Here is a 19944-nt window from a genome sequence, read left to right as displayed (position 1 = left end):
CCACAGATCAGCACACAAACTGAGGTGAAATCTATAAAGAAAGACTAAGTTCAAGGTGGAGAAATTTACACTATCATAGGAACTCACTTAGGAGAGTGAAGCAGACTGCACTTCAGAGAACAAACAGGCAGCCACACACACTGGTACACTGCTGGTGCTTCTGACTGTCTGACCCTTTTCCTCTAGTGGCCGATGGAAAATTCTCTTGTCTATGCACCCCTCTAAGTGCTTCCACACCAGAGTTTGAGCCTCTCAGTACCCCACTCTGAGCTGCAGTCATTCTAGAACTGCTTTGCCATACCTGATGTCTGTGTGCTGATTTCCATTTTAAGTTCCTCCCACCCCTGGTCCCTTTCCATCTTTCAAAATAGCTACATTAAAGTCCACTTAGAGCAGATAGTCAAGGTAGTACTTTCTAACTCACGCTAAAAATTCCCTTGTATCACCAGTGCACATGGTTACCTTCTGCACAGTCGTACCAAATGGGGTCATACAGGAAGGGAACAGAAGAAGATGAGCAAGCCTTACACATCATTGAGTTCAGTTACTCTCCCAAGAAACTCTTCATAAGTTAAGGAGCCACTTTCTCGAACCAAGGTGACGTGTTTTGCTACTTTTTCTGGTAACTTGTTAATAACCAACTGCGTCTGATCCGAAATTTGCTGTCCCATGGTGAAATGGTGTCTTTCAGAATTCAGAAAGAGTTTTGCTTCACATAGTTTCTGTTAAATACAATGCAAAAGTTATTTGTATGTAATTACAAAAAATACCAATATACTCATTGTCCTAGTTAGAGTTACTATTGCTGTGATGAAACACCATGACCAAAGCAACTTGGGGAGGAAAGGGTTTATTTGGCTTATACCTCCATATCACTGTTCATCACTGAAGGAAGTCAGGACAGGAACCCAAGACAGGAACCTGGAGGCAGGAGCTGATGCAGAGGCCATGGAGGGTGCTGCTTACTGGCTTGCTCCGCCTGCTTTCTTATAGAACCCAGGACCACCAGCTCAGGGATGGCACCACCCACAATAGACTGAGCCCTCCCCCAGTGATCACCAGTTAAGAAGATGACCTACAGGTTTGCCTACAGCCCCATCTTAGGAAGTAATTTCTCAATTGAAGTTCCCCCTTCTCAGATGACTTTAGCTTGTGTAAGTTGATATAAAACTATCCAGCACACTCATCCTTCAAAAAGCAAAGAAAAACTACAAGCACCTTAAGGGGGATTCAGTCAACTCAAATGAATCTGAGACACAATTTATTTAACCATGGTTTTTAAAGTAAAGATTTATGTTAATTTTTTTTAGAATCATACAGCCAAATGATTCACTTATGATACTGGAAGAGTGATGGGTCTCTTAACTATCAAAAACAAAAGCCATTCACACAAATACACAAAAACACACACACAGAGGCAGTCAAGTGACTGTATTTCCCTAAGAACATTTCCAGACTGTTTACTGCATGTCAGATTCCAAACTAAATGCTTTCCATATATGACATCATTCGCTATTCACAGTATCCTACAGGGTAGATATATTTTTTTATATCCCTATTCTATGGATAAGAAAATAGTTAAGTCAACAGTATGGGATAGATGTGATCTTTGAACTCTCACCTCAGGAAATTCCACTTCATTTACCATTTAAAAAAATCTATCTTTTGCTTTTACTCAAATTAACATATAAAGCAAGTGAAGTAGGAACAATTACATAGAAAGGAATTTCAGCAGAAAGCTTGCTTTATCGTTTAATCAAAAAATGACATTATAGCTTTAAATACAAAACATGTGACTTTAGGGCTGGCAAGGCGGCTTCTGTGCACCTGCACTTGCTGCCAAGCCTGACAACCTGAGTTCTATCCCCAGGAGTCACATGATGGAAAGAAACAACTCTTGAAAGTTGTCCTCTGACCTCTACACATGCAATGTAGCATGTGAACCCCTGGATACATATACGTATTGTTAGAATACACATGCGCAGTTCAGGAGTTAAGCAAAGGGCCTTGCATCTCACATCATCAGTGTGCACTGGCGACATCATCAGTGTGACATGTGCGAGGCATGGTCACACAATCAGAGCATGCGTGGTGTAGCTCCGTAAGCCCGCTTCACCGGGAGCCCCTAAAAAGCCAGACGCAGACGCCACCCTCTCTCTCTGCTCTGTTCCCCCCCACACACACCATCTTTCTCTCTGCCCTCCGCACATGCCCTTTCCCAGGCCTGGTCCTTTCCTACCCCTCTTCCTCCTAATAAAGCTCTAAAACCAATTCTGTCGTGACTGTGACCTTTCCACGTGGTAACCAGTGCCGCCACCAGTGCCGTTTATCATTCATAGCATTGGTGCTGTGACTGTCTTGGATGGACTCTTCCCGTCGCTCTGCGTCTGGAACTGAGTGTTGGAAACCTATACTGAGGTTCACTGGACCTGCAACTGCCCACTCCACTTTTTTCATTTGTCCAGACACTGGACCTGCACACCACACCCGCCAACCAGATTGGTATTTCCCACGGCTGTAGTGCCGGGCCCCGGAGGGTCCTCAGGCTGCGCAGGCACCAACTCAGTCTCTCTCTTGATGAAGAGGTCAATGCTGTCTGACACCCCCCCCGGGGGGGGGGTCCTCATGCTGCGTATGCTCCCAGCCCTTACTCCTCTCTTGACGAATGGGGAAGTAACTTATGCTGATTCATAGATCCTTCTCCAACCTTGGGGACATCTGGTACTAGAGTCTGATCCCGTTTCTTTACTTTAATTTTTTATTTTTCTCTTTTGGCGCTGCAGCCATGGGACATAGGGGCTTCCATCTCTTGGTTCCATTCCACCTCTGACAAATGCCTTAAATATCCCCAGATATCAGTAAATTCGGCTGCTTCAACCCCGATATTTCATGGGAATTATCTAACTTCTGCCAGTGAATGGGCAAATGAAAATAGTTACTTTTTCCCGCTTTTACTCAAGCTCTAAAGCCCCTCTCCCTTTCTGTCTCTCTCTCTCTCCTCTCTCTCTCTCTCTCTTTCTCCTGACCACCTGCATTCCTAAACCTAAGGAATCTCTGACTCCAAGGAACCTTATCGTATCTGTTCTCCATCCTGTGCTCCGCTCTCCGCTCTCTGGTATTGGGCGGGCTCTCCAGTACTGGGCTCTCACCTTAACTCCTCCCACTCGTTCTCATGCTGCCCTGAGAAGCACAGACCGGTCTGAAAGCAGGCTAGGATGCATGCAAATAAGTTTACAATCAGGTCCCATACGGGGATCACAGTAATCAGGATGGCTCTTTAGCCAGAGATCAGTTTACACCCTGCCTCCTGGCAGGTCTTCCCTAAAGCTGTCCTCAAGCCAGCAGACATAAAAATTCAAGACACGGAATAAAATCTGTCTCTTGTCTCCCAGAGCTCCCTGACATTAGGACTAAAACTCAAGCATCAGGAGAGCAAGGCTCCTGACCCCACAGGTAGAAGTTTCAGCTGTGGCATTTAAGGTGTACCAGGGAAGAGATGAAAAAGCCCAAAAAAGGAACTGCCAGATGCTGGCACATGCTGTCCAACCAGCTCCCCAAAAGCCGCCGGATCTGTTTCAAGTGTAGGAAAGACGGCCAGTGGGCCCCAGGCTTGCACCACTGCCCCACAGTGGGGACTGATAGGGCCTTGCCCAAAATGCTGCCAAGGTCAGCTGACTGTCCTAATGTACCTAGCGGCATAGGAACGCCAGATGAGGACCACCCTCTGGCTGACTTTCTAGGCTTGGCTTTTAGCGATGACTGATGCCCCGGCCACTCCCATCTCATACAGGGAACCCAGGGTAGCAATAATATCTGGGCGACCCATCTCCTTCCTTCTGGACACCGGAGCTACCTATTCTGTCCTGAGAGAGTATTGGGGCCCTACTTCTCCTTCTCGTTTCCCTATTGTTGGGTTAGGGAGGACAGCCTTACCCACCTCACCAGACTTAACTGTACTTTCAGGGTTACTTAAATGGGAAAAGATTTTCCAGCTAAGATAGGAGCTTTCATATCATTGCTCCCTCCATGTGCCTCACTCCAGACCTGTCAGAAGTGCTTCTCCTCCTCATGCATACAGACAGGGCCCTTATCTCTGCCTTGTCCCTAATTCCAAAAGAATAAGTTCTCACCCCACAAGCTTTTCTCTTCCCTGTTCCCTCTTCTAATTAACTGCTCAACTAATTGTTACAGGGCCACCACAGAGCTGGAGTCTAGGGACCATCAAGTAAGAAACTGTAACAGTTAAAAGTTATTTACACTCCCAGACTCAAAAGTGTCTCGGCTCTACAAAAACAGACTTTAATATAACCATCTATTACTGTTAAATGATCTCAACAATCGATCACCTGTGTCTCCTGAATGCTAAATAAAGAAAACAGGTGCTTTAAATAATAAAGCTTATCTCAGGTAAAAATTAAGCAGAGTACTCAACACTACAATGGTCACTAATTTTCTCATGGCTGCTTCGTAATACGTTCAAAATTTTTGTAAGCTCCAGAAACCAGCTTGAATCCATCTGGACAGGTCAGATCTGCTTCAGGTAAGTGCAACCCAAATTCCTGGTCCCAGGACTCCCCTTCCCTTATCCTGAGACCTCCCTGAAGGTAAATTTCTTTTTCTCTATCTCACCAGCATCCTGTCAGACACAAAAGCAGCCAGAGTACCAAGTCAAGAGGGATGAACAGCTCCGAGGCAACAGGACAGCCCACCACCCCAGGACAGCCCACCACCCCAGGACAGCCCACCACCCCAGGATGCCTGTCTACCTCAGAAGCCCCCCTTCCCTACAGGAGCCCACCGATACCCACCAAGTCAGCTGGAAGCAGTTTTTCTGGGAGAAACAATGCCCCTACTCCTATTCACTCGATTTTTTATAACAAGTAAAAAGTCTGGAATGTTAGAATTCTGCCCTCACTCCAGCTACATGACTGCACATGTGCAGTTCAGGAGCTAAGCAAAGGGTCTTGCGTCTCACATCATCAGTGTGTACTGGCGACTATATGCGCATGGCATGGTCACACAATCAGAGCATGTGTGGTGTAGCTCTGTAAGCCCGCTTCACCGGGAGCCCTCTCTCTCTGCTCTGTTCCCCCCCCCCCCCCCGACCATCTTTCTCTCTGCCCTCCGCACATGCTCTTTTCCAGGCCTGGTCCTTCCCCACCCCTCTTCCTCCTAATAAAGCTCTAAAACCAATACTGGTTCTGTTGTGACCGTGACCTTTCCACGTGGTAACCAGTGCCATTTATCATTCATTTCACGTACACACAAGACAATAAATATTTTAAAATGTGACTTCAAATTAAAGTATATAACCATAAATATGCATCACTTTCAGTATTAAAATTTAATATACTATATAGTTTTTAAGTCACTTTAAATATAGTGTAAGTACAATTATACTAAAAAAAATTAATTCCCCCATTACTAATTTGGGTTTGAACCTATGTGGTAGTAATAAATACCATACTAGAGGAATAATGAAAAAGAAGGAAAAGAGACTACTAAAACATAATCTCTGAAGGCAAAAGATTACATTTTAAATATACCCAAGTATAACAGACTCATACAACTATATTCAAAGAGGAACCATTAAAATTCCCAGCTTAGAGAAGATGACATCCCAGAACACAATAGTGTTGAATTCCATTTCATCCTAACCAAGGACAGTTTCAAAACAAAAATTCCCAAATGCCCAAAACCTAAGAAAAATGTAAAAAAAAAAACAATTTATAACATGAAATATAAAGTACGGCATTAGAGTGATTCCCATCAAGAAAAGCAGTAACTTCACCCTGACACCGCATATAGATATTTAAACACATGCTATCTTTACTTTCCATATGTCTGATTCAATGTGTGGAAACATCATAAGCAAATGGCTACAGACCACTGGAAACCACCGTCATACATGCTGTTTCTAAAAATTATGTTTAGCCGGGCTGTGATGGCACAGACTTTAATCCTGGTACTCAGGAGGCAGAGACAGGCAGATCTCTGAGTTCAAGGCTAGCCTGGTCAATGAAGCGAGTTCCATGACAGCCAGAGCTATACAGAGAAACTCTGTCTTGAAAAACTTAAAAAATAAAAATTATATTTAACAATATTTGTGGTGTTTATGGCCTGGGGACAGGATGGTGAGCAAGCAAAAAGACAGGGTTCTTGGCATCACAGGGATGGGCCAATAGTCATACAAATAAGTATATAATTACAAAATGACAAACACTAAACCGAACAAGTACAGAGTGCCTTGAAAGCCTTGAGAGACACTAGTCTTGAGTTGAAAAAGAAATCCTGGGCAAACACTTGAGTTCAGAAAGATAGTCTGGGTTTTCAAGAGAGTCAGGGCATGATGGGAGGACATTTTAGACACAGGTTTCCAGAAGCATCTGAGATAGGTAGATCATGGTGCCTTTAAGGGAAATAAAAACACTGGGATGACCAGAGAAGGGAGATGTTGACACCAAAACAAAATCAAGATGGGTGTTTAAGATTTTTTTCAAATAACTGGAAGGAGCCTCCCACTCTACTGTGTTATACAAAGGGCTGACCACACAGGGGGTTTTTATTCGCTCAAGGCAGCCACACCTTTAAAAGAGTACTAACACATTAGAACACATTCAAGAGTCATGGTTTAGAAAGAGAAACAAAGTGACTGGCTGTGGTCAAGTACAGCTATGTAATGACCTGTGCAGCACAAAAGCCTGTTCAAATATCTGAGGAGCTTCCTCTTCCCATGGAAGAGGAAGTGAGGTTTTTTTACATACTTACCAAGAGCAGATTGGCCAGTAAGTACACAGGGAAGGGCCAGACTTATGTAAGAGTGCCCTACCAACACAGCAATGGAATGGGCTGTTGTAACATACGTGAACTGTTCAATGACATAATATGAAAATGTTTAAAGATTGCAAGTTCATCTAATGAGTGACGCAGAGAAATTTCCAGGTGCAAAATGGAGGTGCTAACCTATAACCCAGTGGTTCTCAATCTGTGGGGTGTGACCCCAAAGACCACTGGTAAACACAGATATTTACATTATAATTCATAAAAGTGGAACAATTACAGTTATGAAGTAGCAATGACAATAATTTTATGGTTGGGGTCACCACAACAGGAGGAACTGTATTAAAGGGTGGTAGCGTTAGGAAGGTTGAGAACCACCACTCTAACCTAATACTTTGCTCTCAAAACGAAGCGTAACTTTCCTCATGCTTTCCTGTACCAGTTTAGTAAACAGTGATTCTAACTAGCCAGCCTGATACTTCCGATTCCATCTACACTACCTAACAGAGAAAAACAAACTTCTGAAATGGTCTAATCAAGACTTAATGGAATGCATGACAACTTAAATCAACATTTGTAGGGAAGGCCACAGTCCCCCCCCCTCTACCTTCTCAGGGTCTCCAACTGCCCCAAGGTCAACTAAAACAAACAGGAGAAAACTACACATTTTGGTTGCTTTTTACATATATGGGGAAGTCCTCACAAGAAAACTAAGACCCTAAATAGGATCCAAAGCATAGATACTCACTAGACAAAGAGAAGTAAATTGTGAAAAGCTGACAAGACAAAGGAGTTGGGGCTGGGGCACTTTCCCCCAGTAAAAGGCAGGTATTTGTAAATCATTGCTTTGGCCCCCTCTTTAAAGAAGAAAAAGGTAGGTTCAAGGACACTTCTTTTATCTGCTACTTTAGAAATCATCTGTACCTGAAAAGACTTCTTATGCCAAAGTGTCATATTTTGATACCCTACATTGCTCATCAAAACCCCATCTGAAAAGAAGCCTTTACTGTTTCTTGAATTAGAAAATATTGCATTGTCTCACAGGTACCCTAACTCTGAGTGGCAAATACCCATTGTCTCACTGGTACCCTAACTCTGAGTGGCAAATACCCACTGTCTCACTGGTACCCTAACTCTGAATGGCAAACACCCATTGTCTCACTGGTACCCTAACTCTGAGTGGTAAATACCCACTGTCTCACTGGTACCCTAACACTGAACAGCAAATACCCATTGTCTTACAGGTACCCTAACTCTGAACAGCAAACACCCATTGTCTCACTGGTACCCTAACTCTAAATGGCAAGATTCATAGTGTGAGGCAGCATATTGTTTTCCTGTAATTGCACTTAGTATCCAGGAAACTGAATCAGTGAAACCCCACACCTACCTGAGGGCCCAGAACCAGGGTGTTCACACTGGTTAGGAGGGAAGGTGTTGCATTTAACCAATTTCATCACTAGTGTAAAAATATGATGGACGATATGAGCATCCACAAAGGCAATCTGCTGAGGTCACACTTCTGTCACTAGCCATAGCTTTTTCAGTATCCCTCTTTGATGAACTAATATTGCTATCACGGCATGTATCATTCAATTAAATCACTTACATACCTCTCCCATGAGTTCTTCAGGATACCTACCTGTGTTCTTGCTTCTGGACAAAAGATAAGTGTATAATATTTCCCTAGTCAATATAGTGCATTTTTTATTATTCATCTAATATTCTTTTATTAGCTCAGTCATGCATCCGTACTAACATGGAGTAGAAGTTAAAAATATATTTATGGAAAACATAAAATTGTAAAAATTTATCCCTGATATTTATATATATTGGGAAACTGTCACAACAAAATATCTCCCTTGAAATCACAGAACAGTAGTACTGCTTGCAGATATAATTTGCTGGCAAACTATTGGCAATAAAATTTGGTAAAAGACAAGTCTGTGGTCAAGACTCCTCAAAGAGCTAGTGGCTCTCAAACCCCTGGGCCACCTCTAGCGTGGCCCCTTCTAGCAAGGAGGAGATGCGCTTCCTAAAAGCAACTGGAAGTTTTTGTAAATAAGAGCTGTTATTCTGAAATGCACAGGAACATCAAGGATTCCAAAAATGCCACATTCTTCAGTGGGTGGCACATGCAGCTGATCACTTCTTCTAACAAATGAGTTGTTGTAGTTCAAGTATTCCTTATCAGAATATAACAACTGCCATCACTAATAAGTCTCACACACAGAACTCTAAACATTTAAACCATAAGCCATTCAGAAATGGATTAGAGGGAAACTGAGACAAAGGGCAAGATGACGAGGTGGAGGCTGGAGAGCTCAGCTGGGAAGTACTTACAGGAGGCACCAGCGCCTGAGTTCTACCTGTGAGCCCGTGTGAAAAGACAGTGCGTTGGCACACTTGGGATCTTAGTGCTGGAAAGGCAGAGACAGGAGGATCCCTGGGACTTGCCAGACAGCAGGTGTAGTCTAACCAGACTCAAGGTTGACTTCTGGTGTGTACTTGCACTCCCCGCTCCACACACACACCACACACACACACACACACACACACACACACACACACGATGACTAGTTGACAAGGACTGTGATATTAAAGGCATCTTTGAAAGCTGTTAAAGTTTGTAACATCTTCAATCTTAGTAATAAATACTAAGTTCTACAACTGGGTCTTGAAGGACACTATTTACCTTATTATTCACTGTTTACACAAACTCTAAATTTACAAGAAGTATCAGCTGTTGAAATTAACACAGATGTAATAGTCCAAAGATTAAACTGCTTAGTCACTATAGAATCTAGAATGCCTGTTCTGGGTCAAAGGTCTTAAAGAGGAGAAAATGAAACTAAATTTTGTTTTAAAAAAGACTGAAAACCTACAAACAAATAGAGTACTAGGTCATTGCTAAAATCCTAATAGTACCAGGGTGTTGAGTAAGTACACTTATTTTAAAAAAATACATAATTTGTATGAATTATCTTTACACCTTCTCTGCCTTTTAAGAAGAGAAATCAACTTCCTCTAGTTAGAGAATTTATATGTATTTAGAGAACCAAAAGAGATCAAATACTATATATAGATTTCCCTTATATATACGGTTCCCTTATGTCAAACGACAAAGACATTTTTGAAAATCATATTAAGGAAGAAAATATATAGAAACTGAAACCAGATAGCAAGAAAGGGGGGTGGGGTGGGATCCATGCTACTTCTGAAGGTTCTGAATACAGAAGGCATATCTTCTCAAAGACAACTATCAGGACCACTGGTTGGTAAGCAGCTCACACCCAGGACAAAATTCTGAAGGATGAACTTCCTTCTATAGCAAGAATAGGCGGGGGGGAGTGGAGACGATCAACTTAGTTTGAGACGTAAGGACTAAAAGCAAGGGACTGTTACTGCAGCTACACATATGCCAGTAGAAGGCCATGAAATGCTGGGCATCGTGAAATGGGGCTGGGTCCGAATGTAAGGCATACTGTCATTGATTTAATAGGTAGGCGGGAGACAGTTCAACAACATTAACCCACATTTGTAACGAAACCGCACACAGAGGGCGACTTACCCTACAATTATGATTAGCAAGGAAACTTTTTTTTAAATGTCAGTTCTCAAGGTAGCAATTAGTTTGACAAACAAAGGCCCAGGTGGACAGCCAGGGCGGGTTTAGGAAGGTTGGCCGACGCTACAGGCCCCGGCTTTCCCCCTCAGGAGCCTTGCCCTGTGGCCACCCTCCCGCCCCGGCCCCCGCCCCTCGGCCCCTCCTCGGCGCACCTGCTCCGCTAACCAACAGCTAAACTGCTTATTGCGCCAGCGCCAAGATTCAAACTAGTCAGAGCTGGTCGGAAACCTCTCCTCAGCACCACCACCGCGAAGGCGGAAACAGCGCATCCACCCGCCCCTGGAAGCCGGTGCCCCAAGCCCGCAGCCGAGGCCCTGATCTGGGCGGCCAGGCTCTCCCCCACCCCGCCCCGAAGCCCGGCTCCGCAGCCTGCTGCTGCTCGGGCCTCCACTCCCTGCTCCAGGACCGTGGAGCGGCTGGGAAAGGACACGGCGAGGGGGCGGCGCTGCAAGGCTCACCCTGTTCAAGGCATGCTCTCCCCGAGCCAGCGACGCCGCCTCGACCGCTGCTCAGCTAAGCCCGCTAGGCGGCAACGGCGCGGCGGCCGTCCCAGTCGCACCTCAGTGACGCAAGGCCACGCCCCTGCGCGTTGCCTGGAGACGGAGCTCCACCCCACCTGCTGGCTTGGGAGGCCTATTTTGGCTCAAGGCTGCTGACACATGCTTGCAGGCAAAATACATACATAAAAATCAATAAAATAAAATAACTTTTTTAAAAAGACAAAAAAAATTAAAGAGGCAAGCTGTAGACTTGGAAAAAGCAAAATATATTTAACAAAGGACTTCTAATGAGAATCTCAAACAATTCTTACACCTCAAAAAGAAACAACCCTGTTTTCTCAAATGGTCAAAGACTGGACGAACCTTCTAGATTACGGACGGTAAATAAATGAAGTATCAATGCAATGCCACAAGAGCAGCTAAAATTGAAAGGACTGTATTAAATATTGGTAAGAAGGCCAAACAACTGGAATTATTATAGATTGCCTGTTGCATGTATGTAAGATGCGTGTAAGATGATTGTGGAAAGAGATTGTGGCCATTTCTTTAAAAGCTAAGCACACACACTCCAATCACACAACCCAGTCGTCCCACTTCTAGTATATATCCACACAAAGACTGGTACACAAAAATTGTAGTTATTTGTGATAGACCCAAATTGGAAACAACCAGATGCCTGTTTAAATGAAAATGGCTCCCTTAGGCCCACAGGGAGTGGCACTGTTAGGAGGTGTGGCCTTGTCGGAGTAGATGTGGACTTGTTGGAGGAAGTGTGTCACTGGGGGTGGGCTGTGAGGTTTCAGATGTTCTTCCAGTGTCTCTCTCTCATCATGCTGCCTGCCAATCCAGATGCAGAACTCTCAGCTACTCCGAAGCACCAGGCCTGCCTACATGCCACCATGCTTCTTCCTGCCATAACAAGAGTGGACTAAACCTCTGACTTGTAAGCCAGCCCCAATTAAGTGTTTTCCTTTATAAGAGTTGCCGCGGGGTCATGGTGTCTCTTCACAGCAATAGAACACTGGCTAAGACACCTATCAACGGGTAAATGGAAAACAGTTGATTTTTTTTCATAAATTCATAAAGCCCCACCATGGAATACTACTCAGCAATAATAAAGAATACATTGACACACTCAACAATGTGGATGTACCTGAAATACTCAGGCTGAAAGAAGATAGGCTTTCCAAAAAATCTAGAAAAGGCTCCCTCTTCTCCAAAGAATCTTTAGTGACAAAAATCAGATCAGGGGTTGCTTAGAGAATGGTGTCAGGTGGGAAACTCTACAGTGACAGAGTGGGAGCTAGAGATGGCTAATGCGACGGTAGGACACTTGCCTGCCACGCATGGAGTCTTGGTTCATACTCAAGCACCGCCCCCTAAAACCTTCAGGAGGGTAGGAAGAAACATTTTAGGGTGCTGACTGTGTTCATTGTCTTAGCTGATGATTTCACAGACATAAATGTAATGTGAAAACTTCTCAAATTGTACACCATACTCATATGTAGTTTATGGTCAGCCAAGTACACTTCAGTGAAGTTACGGAAAAGATGTAGCTAGTTTATTTTAAATGTCTCATAGTTCTGCTTAATCTGAGCTTGGAAGTCAGAAAAATCACTCTATATAAATTGTCTACAATTTTATAAAGTAGGGCCAGTACTCCCTTTATAGTGAGTACAATGAAGATTGGAATAAAAGAGAGATTACAGGACCAAGATAATATAAGGTGATAATTAAATTAATATCATCGATGACAAGTCTAGACAGTTGCTGCATAGCATAACAACTTTCTTAACTTTGCAAATGTATGATGAATTAACTAGAATATAAAACAAAATAAGGCCACTATCTTATTAATAAGTGTTACCCTAAACATATGTTAGTCACTGTTCTATTGCTGTGAAGAGACACCATGACCTTGTACAACTCTTATGAAAAAAGTGTTTAACTGGGGGCTTGCTTACCATTTCAGAGGCTTAGTCCATTACCATCATGGCAGGGAGCATGATGAGAACCCACAGAAGTCTGGTCAATTATTTACTAAGGGATGCAATGGGAATAACACACAAATACAGAATGAAGCGGCCCTGCTGTCTCCTTTTCCACCAGGGAAGGATGGGGAAAGCTCTGTCCAGCTCACCAAAATGTGGCATCAGGAAAACCTCCACATCCCAGAGAGAGTATGCGACCCTCCTCCTCAGTTCTTATCTGGTCGTGTACTCAGAGAAGACCACGCCCCATAACGCTAGTCACCTCAGTACCGTTGGCTAAACAGGTCTAATTCCCACAACAGGCATATATGACGCTGGAGAAATAGCTGATAGTTACATCCTGGCCTGTAGTCTGAGAGAGAGACACTGGGTTGGCATGGGCTTTTGAAACCTCAAAGCTTACCTCCAGTGACACACTTTCTCTAACGAAACCACACCTCCTAATCCTTCTAATCCTTTCAAATAGTGCCATTCCCTGGTGACTAAGCATTCAAATATATGAGCCTATGGGGGCCATTCTTATCCAAATCACGACAAAGTATAAGGCATTAACCACCATCTGTCATAAAGTTATTCTACAGCAGGACAAGGAAACCTTTTCCTATGTATAACAAAAGTGTCAAAATGTTTATAGGAAATCATGCATATAGATAGTAAGTTACAGAAGAAGATGTCTCCAAGTTCATCTTCCTATAAGAAAAAGGACTTTCTTTCTTTCTTTCTTTCTTTCTTTCTTTCTTTCTTTCTTTCTTCTTTTGATAAACTCTGTAATTTGTCATGAGTATTCAGAACTCCACAGTTTAGGAATTTTCCAGTCAGTGATAACGTGAGGACTGAAGGCAGTCTCATTGAATACATTCCTGTAGTGACGCTCAGAAGCATTTGCCTTTTGAAATGTATATTTTTTTTCCTAGGAAGGTATGTCTGAGGCCTCCTCCCAGTCTGTAAGGTCATTAAACATCTGTGCCAGGACTGTGGGAATACTGAAGGAAGACTGTGAGTGGCCGTGGATGGTAAACATTACCAACTTCCTGAATGGAGTTGATGAAATTGCAGGGTTGACAGGGCTGAGAACACTATTTACAGATGAGGAAATGGAGATCCAGAGGTAGGAAGTGATTTACCCAAGAACTACAGAGCAAGTAGATGGAAATGGGGTTAGACTCCAGAGTTCTCAGGCTGCCCCTCTAGTGCTCTCCCTCACAGCATGGTACTGCCTTCAGTTCTCGGTGTAGACTAGAGAGGAACTAGTTAGTCACAGTTAGGATCAAATCTCTGGCTGGGCAGCGGTGGCACACGCCTTTAATCCTAGCACTTGGGAGGCAGAGGCAGGTGGATCCCCAAGTCCAAAGCCAGCTTGATCTATAAAGCAAGTTACAGGGCCCAGAGCTACACAGAAAAACCCTATTTCCAATAAAAAGAAAAAGAAAAAGAAAAAAGAAAGAAAGAAAGAAAGAAAGAAAGAAAGAAAGAAAGAAAGAAAGAAAGAAAGAAAGAAAGAGATAGAGAGGAAAAAAATCAAATATTGTTATCTCCCAAGATGCTACACTCTGGGGCTTCCTTATCTCACCCCATCCTTTCTTTTGCTGTTTCTACATGCACTCTGCCCTTAGCCCTCTGATTTTTTTTTTTTAGACACTTTGGGAGCTCATACATCTTCAGCTCTAATTTTATGTGTTGCTAATTCTTGTATTTCTTTGGCAATCCCATCATCTACTGCCACATTTACAGAGAAGAGCTTCTGTAGGCATGAACGAACTATAGCAGTGGCACCAGATGTCAGCAATTTTCACATCAAGGTGGCTTCAGGATCCAAGTATCAGTGCTGAGGTCAGCAATAACAACTGAAGAGATGGCAGTGCCTGGAGGACTCTGTGGTGGTTGCAGAAGTAGACATCAATCTCTAGGTATCATCTGAGAGGGAGCACTGTGCTATCTAGGACAGTGCCAGGGAAGCAGCATAGAAGCTGGCAAGGTCAGTGGGCCTTGTGGGTGTGGCAGTGACAGGAAGATAGAGACACTGTGCTTAGGGGAGACAGTGGACCTGGGGTGGCACCCAGAGGAAATGGTTGCAGTGCTTGTTGGGAAATGGAAAAACCAGCAGAGGTGGTTGATGTGCTCTATGGAAGGTACAGTAGCTGTGAGCAGAGTAGAATTAGGCCAAGGGCAATGGGGAAAACTCAGTACCGTGTGGGAGGTAACCACACTGGCTTGTGAGCACGTTGAGTAATATACTTGTAGATAAACCTGGAAGGTTGTCACATTGCCCTAGGAATGCCTTTCTGATCTTAGGTAAATCAGAAGGGTTATGCTTCTGCTTTAACAGACCCAGGGGAATGAAGGTCACAGCAGTGCCTCTCAAACCATAGTTTTGGGAGAGGAGAACAAAAGAAGTCTATCCATTACAACATGAATAATTACCTCTTTCTCCTGCCATGCTGTGTTAAATCAGCCAGTTACCCCCAGTGCAGGGGTCTCTGTAGAGGCTATTTTGTGCACACAGCTGGAGACTTAAGTAGGATTCATAATGAAAAATATATAATTGGAGCTACAGACCCATTTATCAGACCTTGTGGTAGTTTGAATGTAATTGGGTCCCCATAAGCTCATAGAGAGTGGCACTATTAGGAGGTGTGGTCTTGCTGGAGTGGGAGTGGCCTTGTTGGAGGAAGTGTGTCACTGTGGAGGTGAGCTTTGAGGTTTCCTATGCTCAGGATACCACCCAGTGTCTCAGTTGATTTCTTGTTGCCTGCAAGATGTAGGACTCTCAGCTGCTCCTGCAGTTCCAAGTCTGCCTGCATACTGCCATGCTCCCCATCATGATGATAATGAAACTGTAAGCAAGTCGCCCCAATTAAATGTTTCCTTTATAAGAGTTGCTATGGTCATGGTGTCTCTTCACAGCAATAGAAATCCTAACTAAGACAGACCTCATTTCTCAGTTCTGATTGACCCTACAAGACTCTTTCTCCACACAGGTGCAAACCTCAGCTTAACCACTGAATTCCTGTCATTCTGAGTGAGCATCTTTGTGTTTGAGTTTCCCTGCACTGGGGTTTCCCATGCAGGGCTGTTGGGGAATATTATTTTAAGGTGTGTTACTTTTGTTTACGTTGCCTTTGTTTAACTCTATGAAGATGTGTTACTGTGCCTGTCTAAAATACGTGATAGTCTAATAAAGAGCTGAACAGCCAATAGTGAGGCAGGAGAGAGAACTAGGTGGGACTGGCAGGCAGAAGATAAATAGAAGGAGAAATCAGGAACAAAGGAGAAGAAGGAGCAAGAGAAGGAAGAGGACTCCAGGGGCCAGCCACCCATCTACACAGCAAGCCACAGAGTAAGAGTAAGATTTATAGAAGTAAGAGAATGGGAAAAGCCCAGAGGCAAAAAGTAGATGGGATAATTTAAGATAAGAAAAACTGTCAAGAAACAAGCCAAGCTAAGGCCAGGCATTCATAATTAAGAATAAGCTCCATTTATTTGGGAGCTGAGTGGCAAGTCCCCAAAAGGAGCCAAAAAAATAAAAAATAAATAAACCCTAACAACACAGGGCAAGATTCTTGGCATTCAAGTTAGGATCAAGTTTGTCTCTTTTCTCTGACATTGTTTCCAATGCTTACCAGTTCCATACATCTAAATATATACAAACAAACAAAAACAATAACAAACAAACCTGAAAAAATTTCCCCATATTTATTATGTTCTTGATGGCAGAGGTGAGTCAATTTCAACTCAGAGAGAAAAGGTCATGTTTGATAGTCTTCATTTATCCTTTGGTTAGTTCATAGCTGCATTCTACATCAAGAAAAAGCCATCAAGGTAAAACTTAGGTGGGAAGGAACAGTTGGCTGTATAGAAAATAGTCTTAGCACTTAATACAGATAACCAGCTTCAAAGCTTATGTGCATTTACTCATTCCGCATGTACTGAGAGCTACTTTGCTTTTTAAAAACAATTTACTTATTTTTATTAATGGGTATGAATGTTCTGTCTGCATGTATGTCTGTACACCACCACATTCATGCCTGGTGCTCACAGATCAAAAAATAGTGTTGGATCCACTGGAACTGGAATACCAATGATTGCGAGCTGCCACATTGGTTCTGGTAACAGAACTTAGGTCTTCTTCAAGAGCAGCCAATGCTCTTAACACTGAGCCATCTCTCCAGCCCTGTGAGGGCCTTTGTTGTATGTGGTACCTCTATGTATCTGCACAAACATTAAGAATGAAAGGAGAGATAATGTGTGTAATTACAATAATGCAAGGTGGCATGTGCTCACATGGCAGTGGGAGCAAGCTGCACAAGGAGCAAGAAGGATTCATTACTGTGAAAGGAGACAGTCTTCTAAATGGCTCCCCAAGCTCCCTGCTTCCTGGTGTGCACGCACTTGTACAAGCCTCTCTTTCTAAGCATGAACTGGACATAGAGACTTATTTCTGAGTAAGGGGTTGCCACTTCCTATGGTGATATTTTATTTGTATTAAAATGTTATTTGTATGTTAATAAATAAAGTTGCCCGGGGGTCAGAGCTATTAGCAAGCCATAGGAAAGCAGGGCAGTGGTGGCGTACACTTGTAATCCCAGCACTTGGTAGGCAGAGCTGGGTAAGTCTCTGTGTGTTCAGGGATACAGCCATTATTGGATACACATGCCTTTAATCTCAATACCAATCATGGAAAACCTGGAGGCCTATACAGACAGGCCGTGACGAGGTGGTCATGTGGTTGGGTTTACAATCAATGAGAAGGCAGAACAGGAACTCTATATAAAGACTTTAACACAGGGGTAGCTCTGGTTCGGAGAGGTAGGACCACTGCAGGAGGAAGGGTAAGGTTTTAGCTCTTAGCTCTGACCTCTTGGCTTTCTTCTTTGCATTGGTTCTGTGTTTCTTATTTAATAAGAAGGTTGGTTACATCTACAACTTCCAAGACAAGTCTAAAAGATTATGACTGCTTTTGCTCTGGCTCTTGCTCTCTGGCTCTTCCCTCACTGCCTCTCATGGGAACTCTGAAACAGACTGGTATGTAGGACCTGAGTCCCAAGTAAAGAACTACCATGTGTGAACTTGTCTGTGTAATCCTTTTCTCACAGCTGTGACTAAATGCCTGAGAAGAGAGAGAAGATTTGTCCTGGTTCAGTCTGATGGAATAACTCATCACAGCGAGCAGGCTTGGTGCTGGGAGCAACCAGAATCCGTGACTGCAGCAGCATCAGGCTTCTGGCTCATGCTACTATGGACCTGGAAGCAAAGAAAGGGCAGGAAGTACAGCTGGGCTATAAGCCTTAAAGCCCACCCTAAACCTGTTTCCTCTAGGTAAAGCCTAGCTCCCAAAGCTCCACAACCTTCCAGAAGGGCAGAAGTGGGGGGGACCAAATGTTCAACCACATAAGCCTGCAAGAGGAATTTCATGTTAAAATCATGACACTGACCAACTTCAATGAGACCATTTGCAGTAGAGACAGCCCTGAGGGTGATGTATATAATACTTCTGCGTCTGTTTTACTTTTGTTAAGTATGGATGATGATGTAGCCCTTTTTCACAAGCAATATAGCTGGAAGTTTTTCTGTGTTCTGCCTTGCCCTGAGGTCCTGTAGCCACTTACAAAATAATCACTCAGAGGCTTATATTAATTATCAACTGTATGGCGTATGGCAGGCTTCTTGCTAGCTAGCTCTTTCATCTTAAATTAAACCATTTCTATTAATCTATGTATTGCCACATGTTCTATGGCTTTATCTGCTCCTTGAACGGCAGTTTGGTGACTCTCCCCTCTCTCCTTTCTCCTCTCACTATCTCTCTTAGATTTTCCTGCTTGGCTCCATCCTGCCCTGCCATAGGCCAAGGCAGCTTTACTTATCAACCAACCAGAGTAACACATATTCACAGCGTACAGAAAGACATCCCACAGCAAAGCAGTATTTCTATGGAAATAAAGGAGCAGAGGATTTTCTAAATGCTTTATTTATTTCACCTCTCAGGTTCTTCTTACTGAGAAAATGAGAGCTGGTAATACATTTGTTAAAGGCACACAAAGATATGTATTGGTATGTAGAGGTAAGAATATACTTTCCAATATGTTAATAATAAATTAAGGTTGTAGAGGTTGCTGTATTAGAGAAAAATGAATGGCTTAGTCTCAGCAACAAAATATTAGTTTAGAAGTAGATAAGCTAGGGATATATCAAAACTGGAAAAATATTAGTTTCAGACAACACTCTACTATACACAACTATATGATGAACACTATTCAATTACAGAATATCATACCTTACCTAGCACCTGACATCTTTAGTCCAAAAATCCAAAAACCAAACTTTTACCAAATATGAAACTGTTTGAGAGTCAACATGATGCCCCCAGGGGAAAATGCCACACCATGAAACTTTATCTCGTGTACAAAGTTATTTTTAAAATATTGTATGAAATTACCACAAGGCTATGTGTACAGGTATACATGAAACATAAATAAATTTCATATTTAGACTGAATCTCTCTAATATATCATTATGTAGATGCAAGTATTCCAGACTTCAAACATAATTCATAACACTGTTGGTTCCAAGCATTTCAGTCAGGTAAAGGATTCTCAGCCTGTGGTAGATTACCTGACATTTTTCTTTTTTACTTTATTACCTTTAAACATAGTTGTTTTCTCATAATGGGTTCTGTAACAGGTAAAAATGGAAATGTGCATTTTTGTTTGTTTCGTTGTGTGTATGTGGGGGTGGGCAGGTTCTCGGGGATTGGACTAGGAGCTTTGTGCCAGGTAAATGCTCTGCCACAGAGACAATCCCCCATCCCCTTATTTTGTGTATTTGTCTATAGGGAACAGCAGCAACAGTAGAAAGAAGAGAAAGTATGTCTGTGTTCTAAAACGTGATTCCTATCTGTTTTTGGAGTGGCTCCCCGACCCCAGCCTGTATTTACAGTCTGCCAACAAGGCTGATATCAGTACCCGGATCCCTTCTAGTGCCCTGTTTATTTTGGCTTCCCAGAGATTAGGTCTCAAGTCACCAGGCTCACCATGACCTCCTGTGGCTT

At 43.1% G+C, this 19944-nt stretch overlaps 1 protein-coding gene and 1 long non-coding RNA gene across 2 annotated transcripts in view; one reads left to right on the top strand and one right to left on the bottom strand.

Moving 5' to 3' along the window:
- Rnf141 (ring finger protein 141) overlaps positions 1 to 10981 on the bottom strand; it is a 28961-nt gene extending 17980 nt beyond the window's left edge. The window contains exons 1-2 of the mRNA XM_059268863.1: positions 10867 to 10981; positions 529 to 722 (exon numbers count right to left, since the gene is read on the bottom strand). Of these exons, the coding sequence (XP_059124846.1) occupies positions 529 to 671 (143 nt within the window). The 5' untranslated portion in view covers positions 672 to 722; positions 10867 to 10981. The remainder of the gene's footprint in view (positions 1 to 528; positions 723 to 10866) is intronic.
- Positions 10982 to 11030: 49 nt separating this feature from the next.
- On the top strand, positions 11031 to 15287 carry LOC131900130 (uncharacterized). Its single transcript, XR_009376169.1, has 3 exons — positions 11031 to 11357; positions 13814 to 13912; positions 14631 to 15287. It is a non-coding gene; the product is annotated as an uncharacterized LOC131900130 (long non-coding RNA).
- Positions 15288 to 19944: the final 4657 nt, after the last annotated feature.

The sequence above is a fragment of the Peromyscus eremicus genome, chromosome 1 (assembly GCF_949786415.1).
Source record: "Peromyscus eremicus chromosome 1, PerEre_H2_v1, whole genome shotgun sequence".
Lineage (NCBI taxonomy): Eukaryota > Metazoa > Chordata > Mammalia > Rodentia > Cricetidae > Peromyscus > Peromyscus eremicus.
This window is presented reverse-complemented; position numbering and strand designations above follow the sequence as displayed.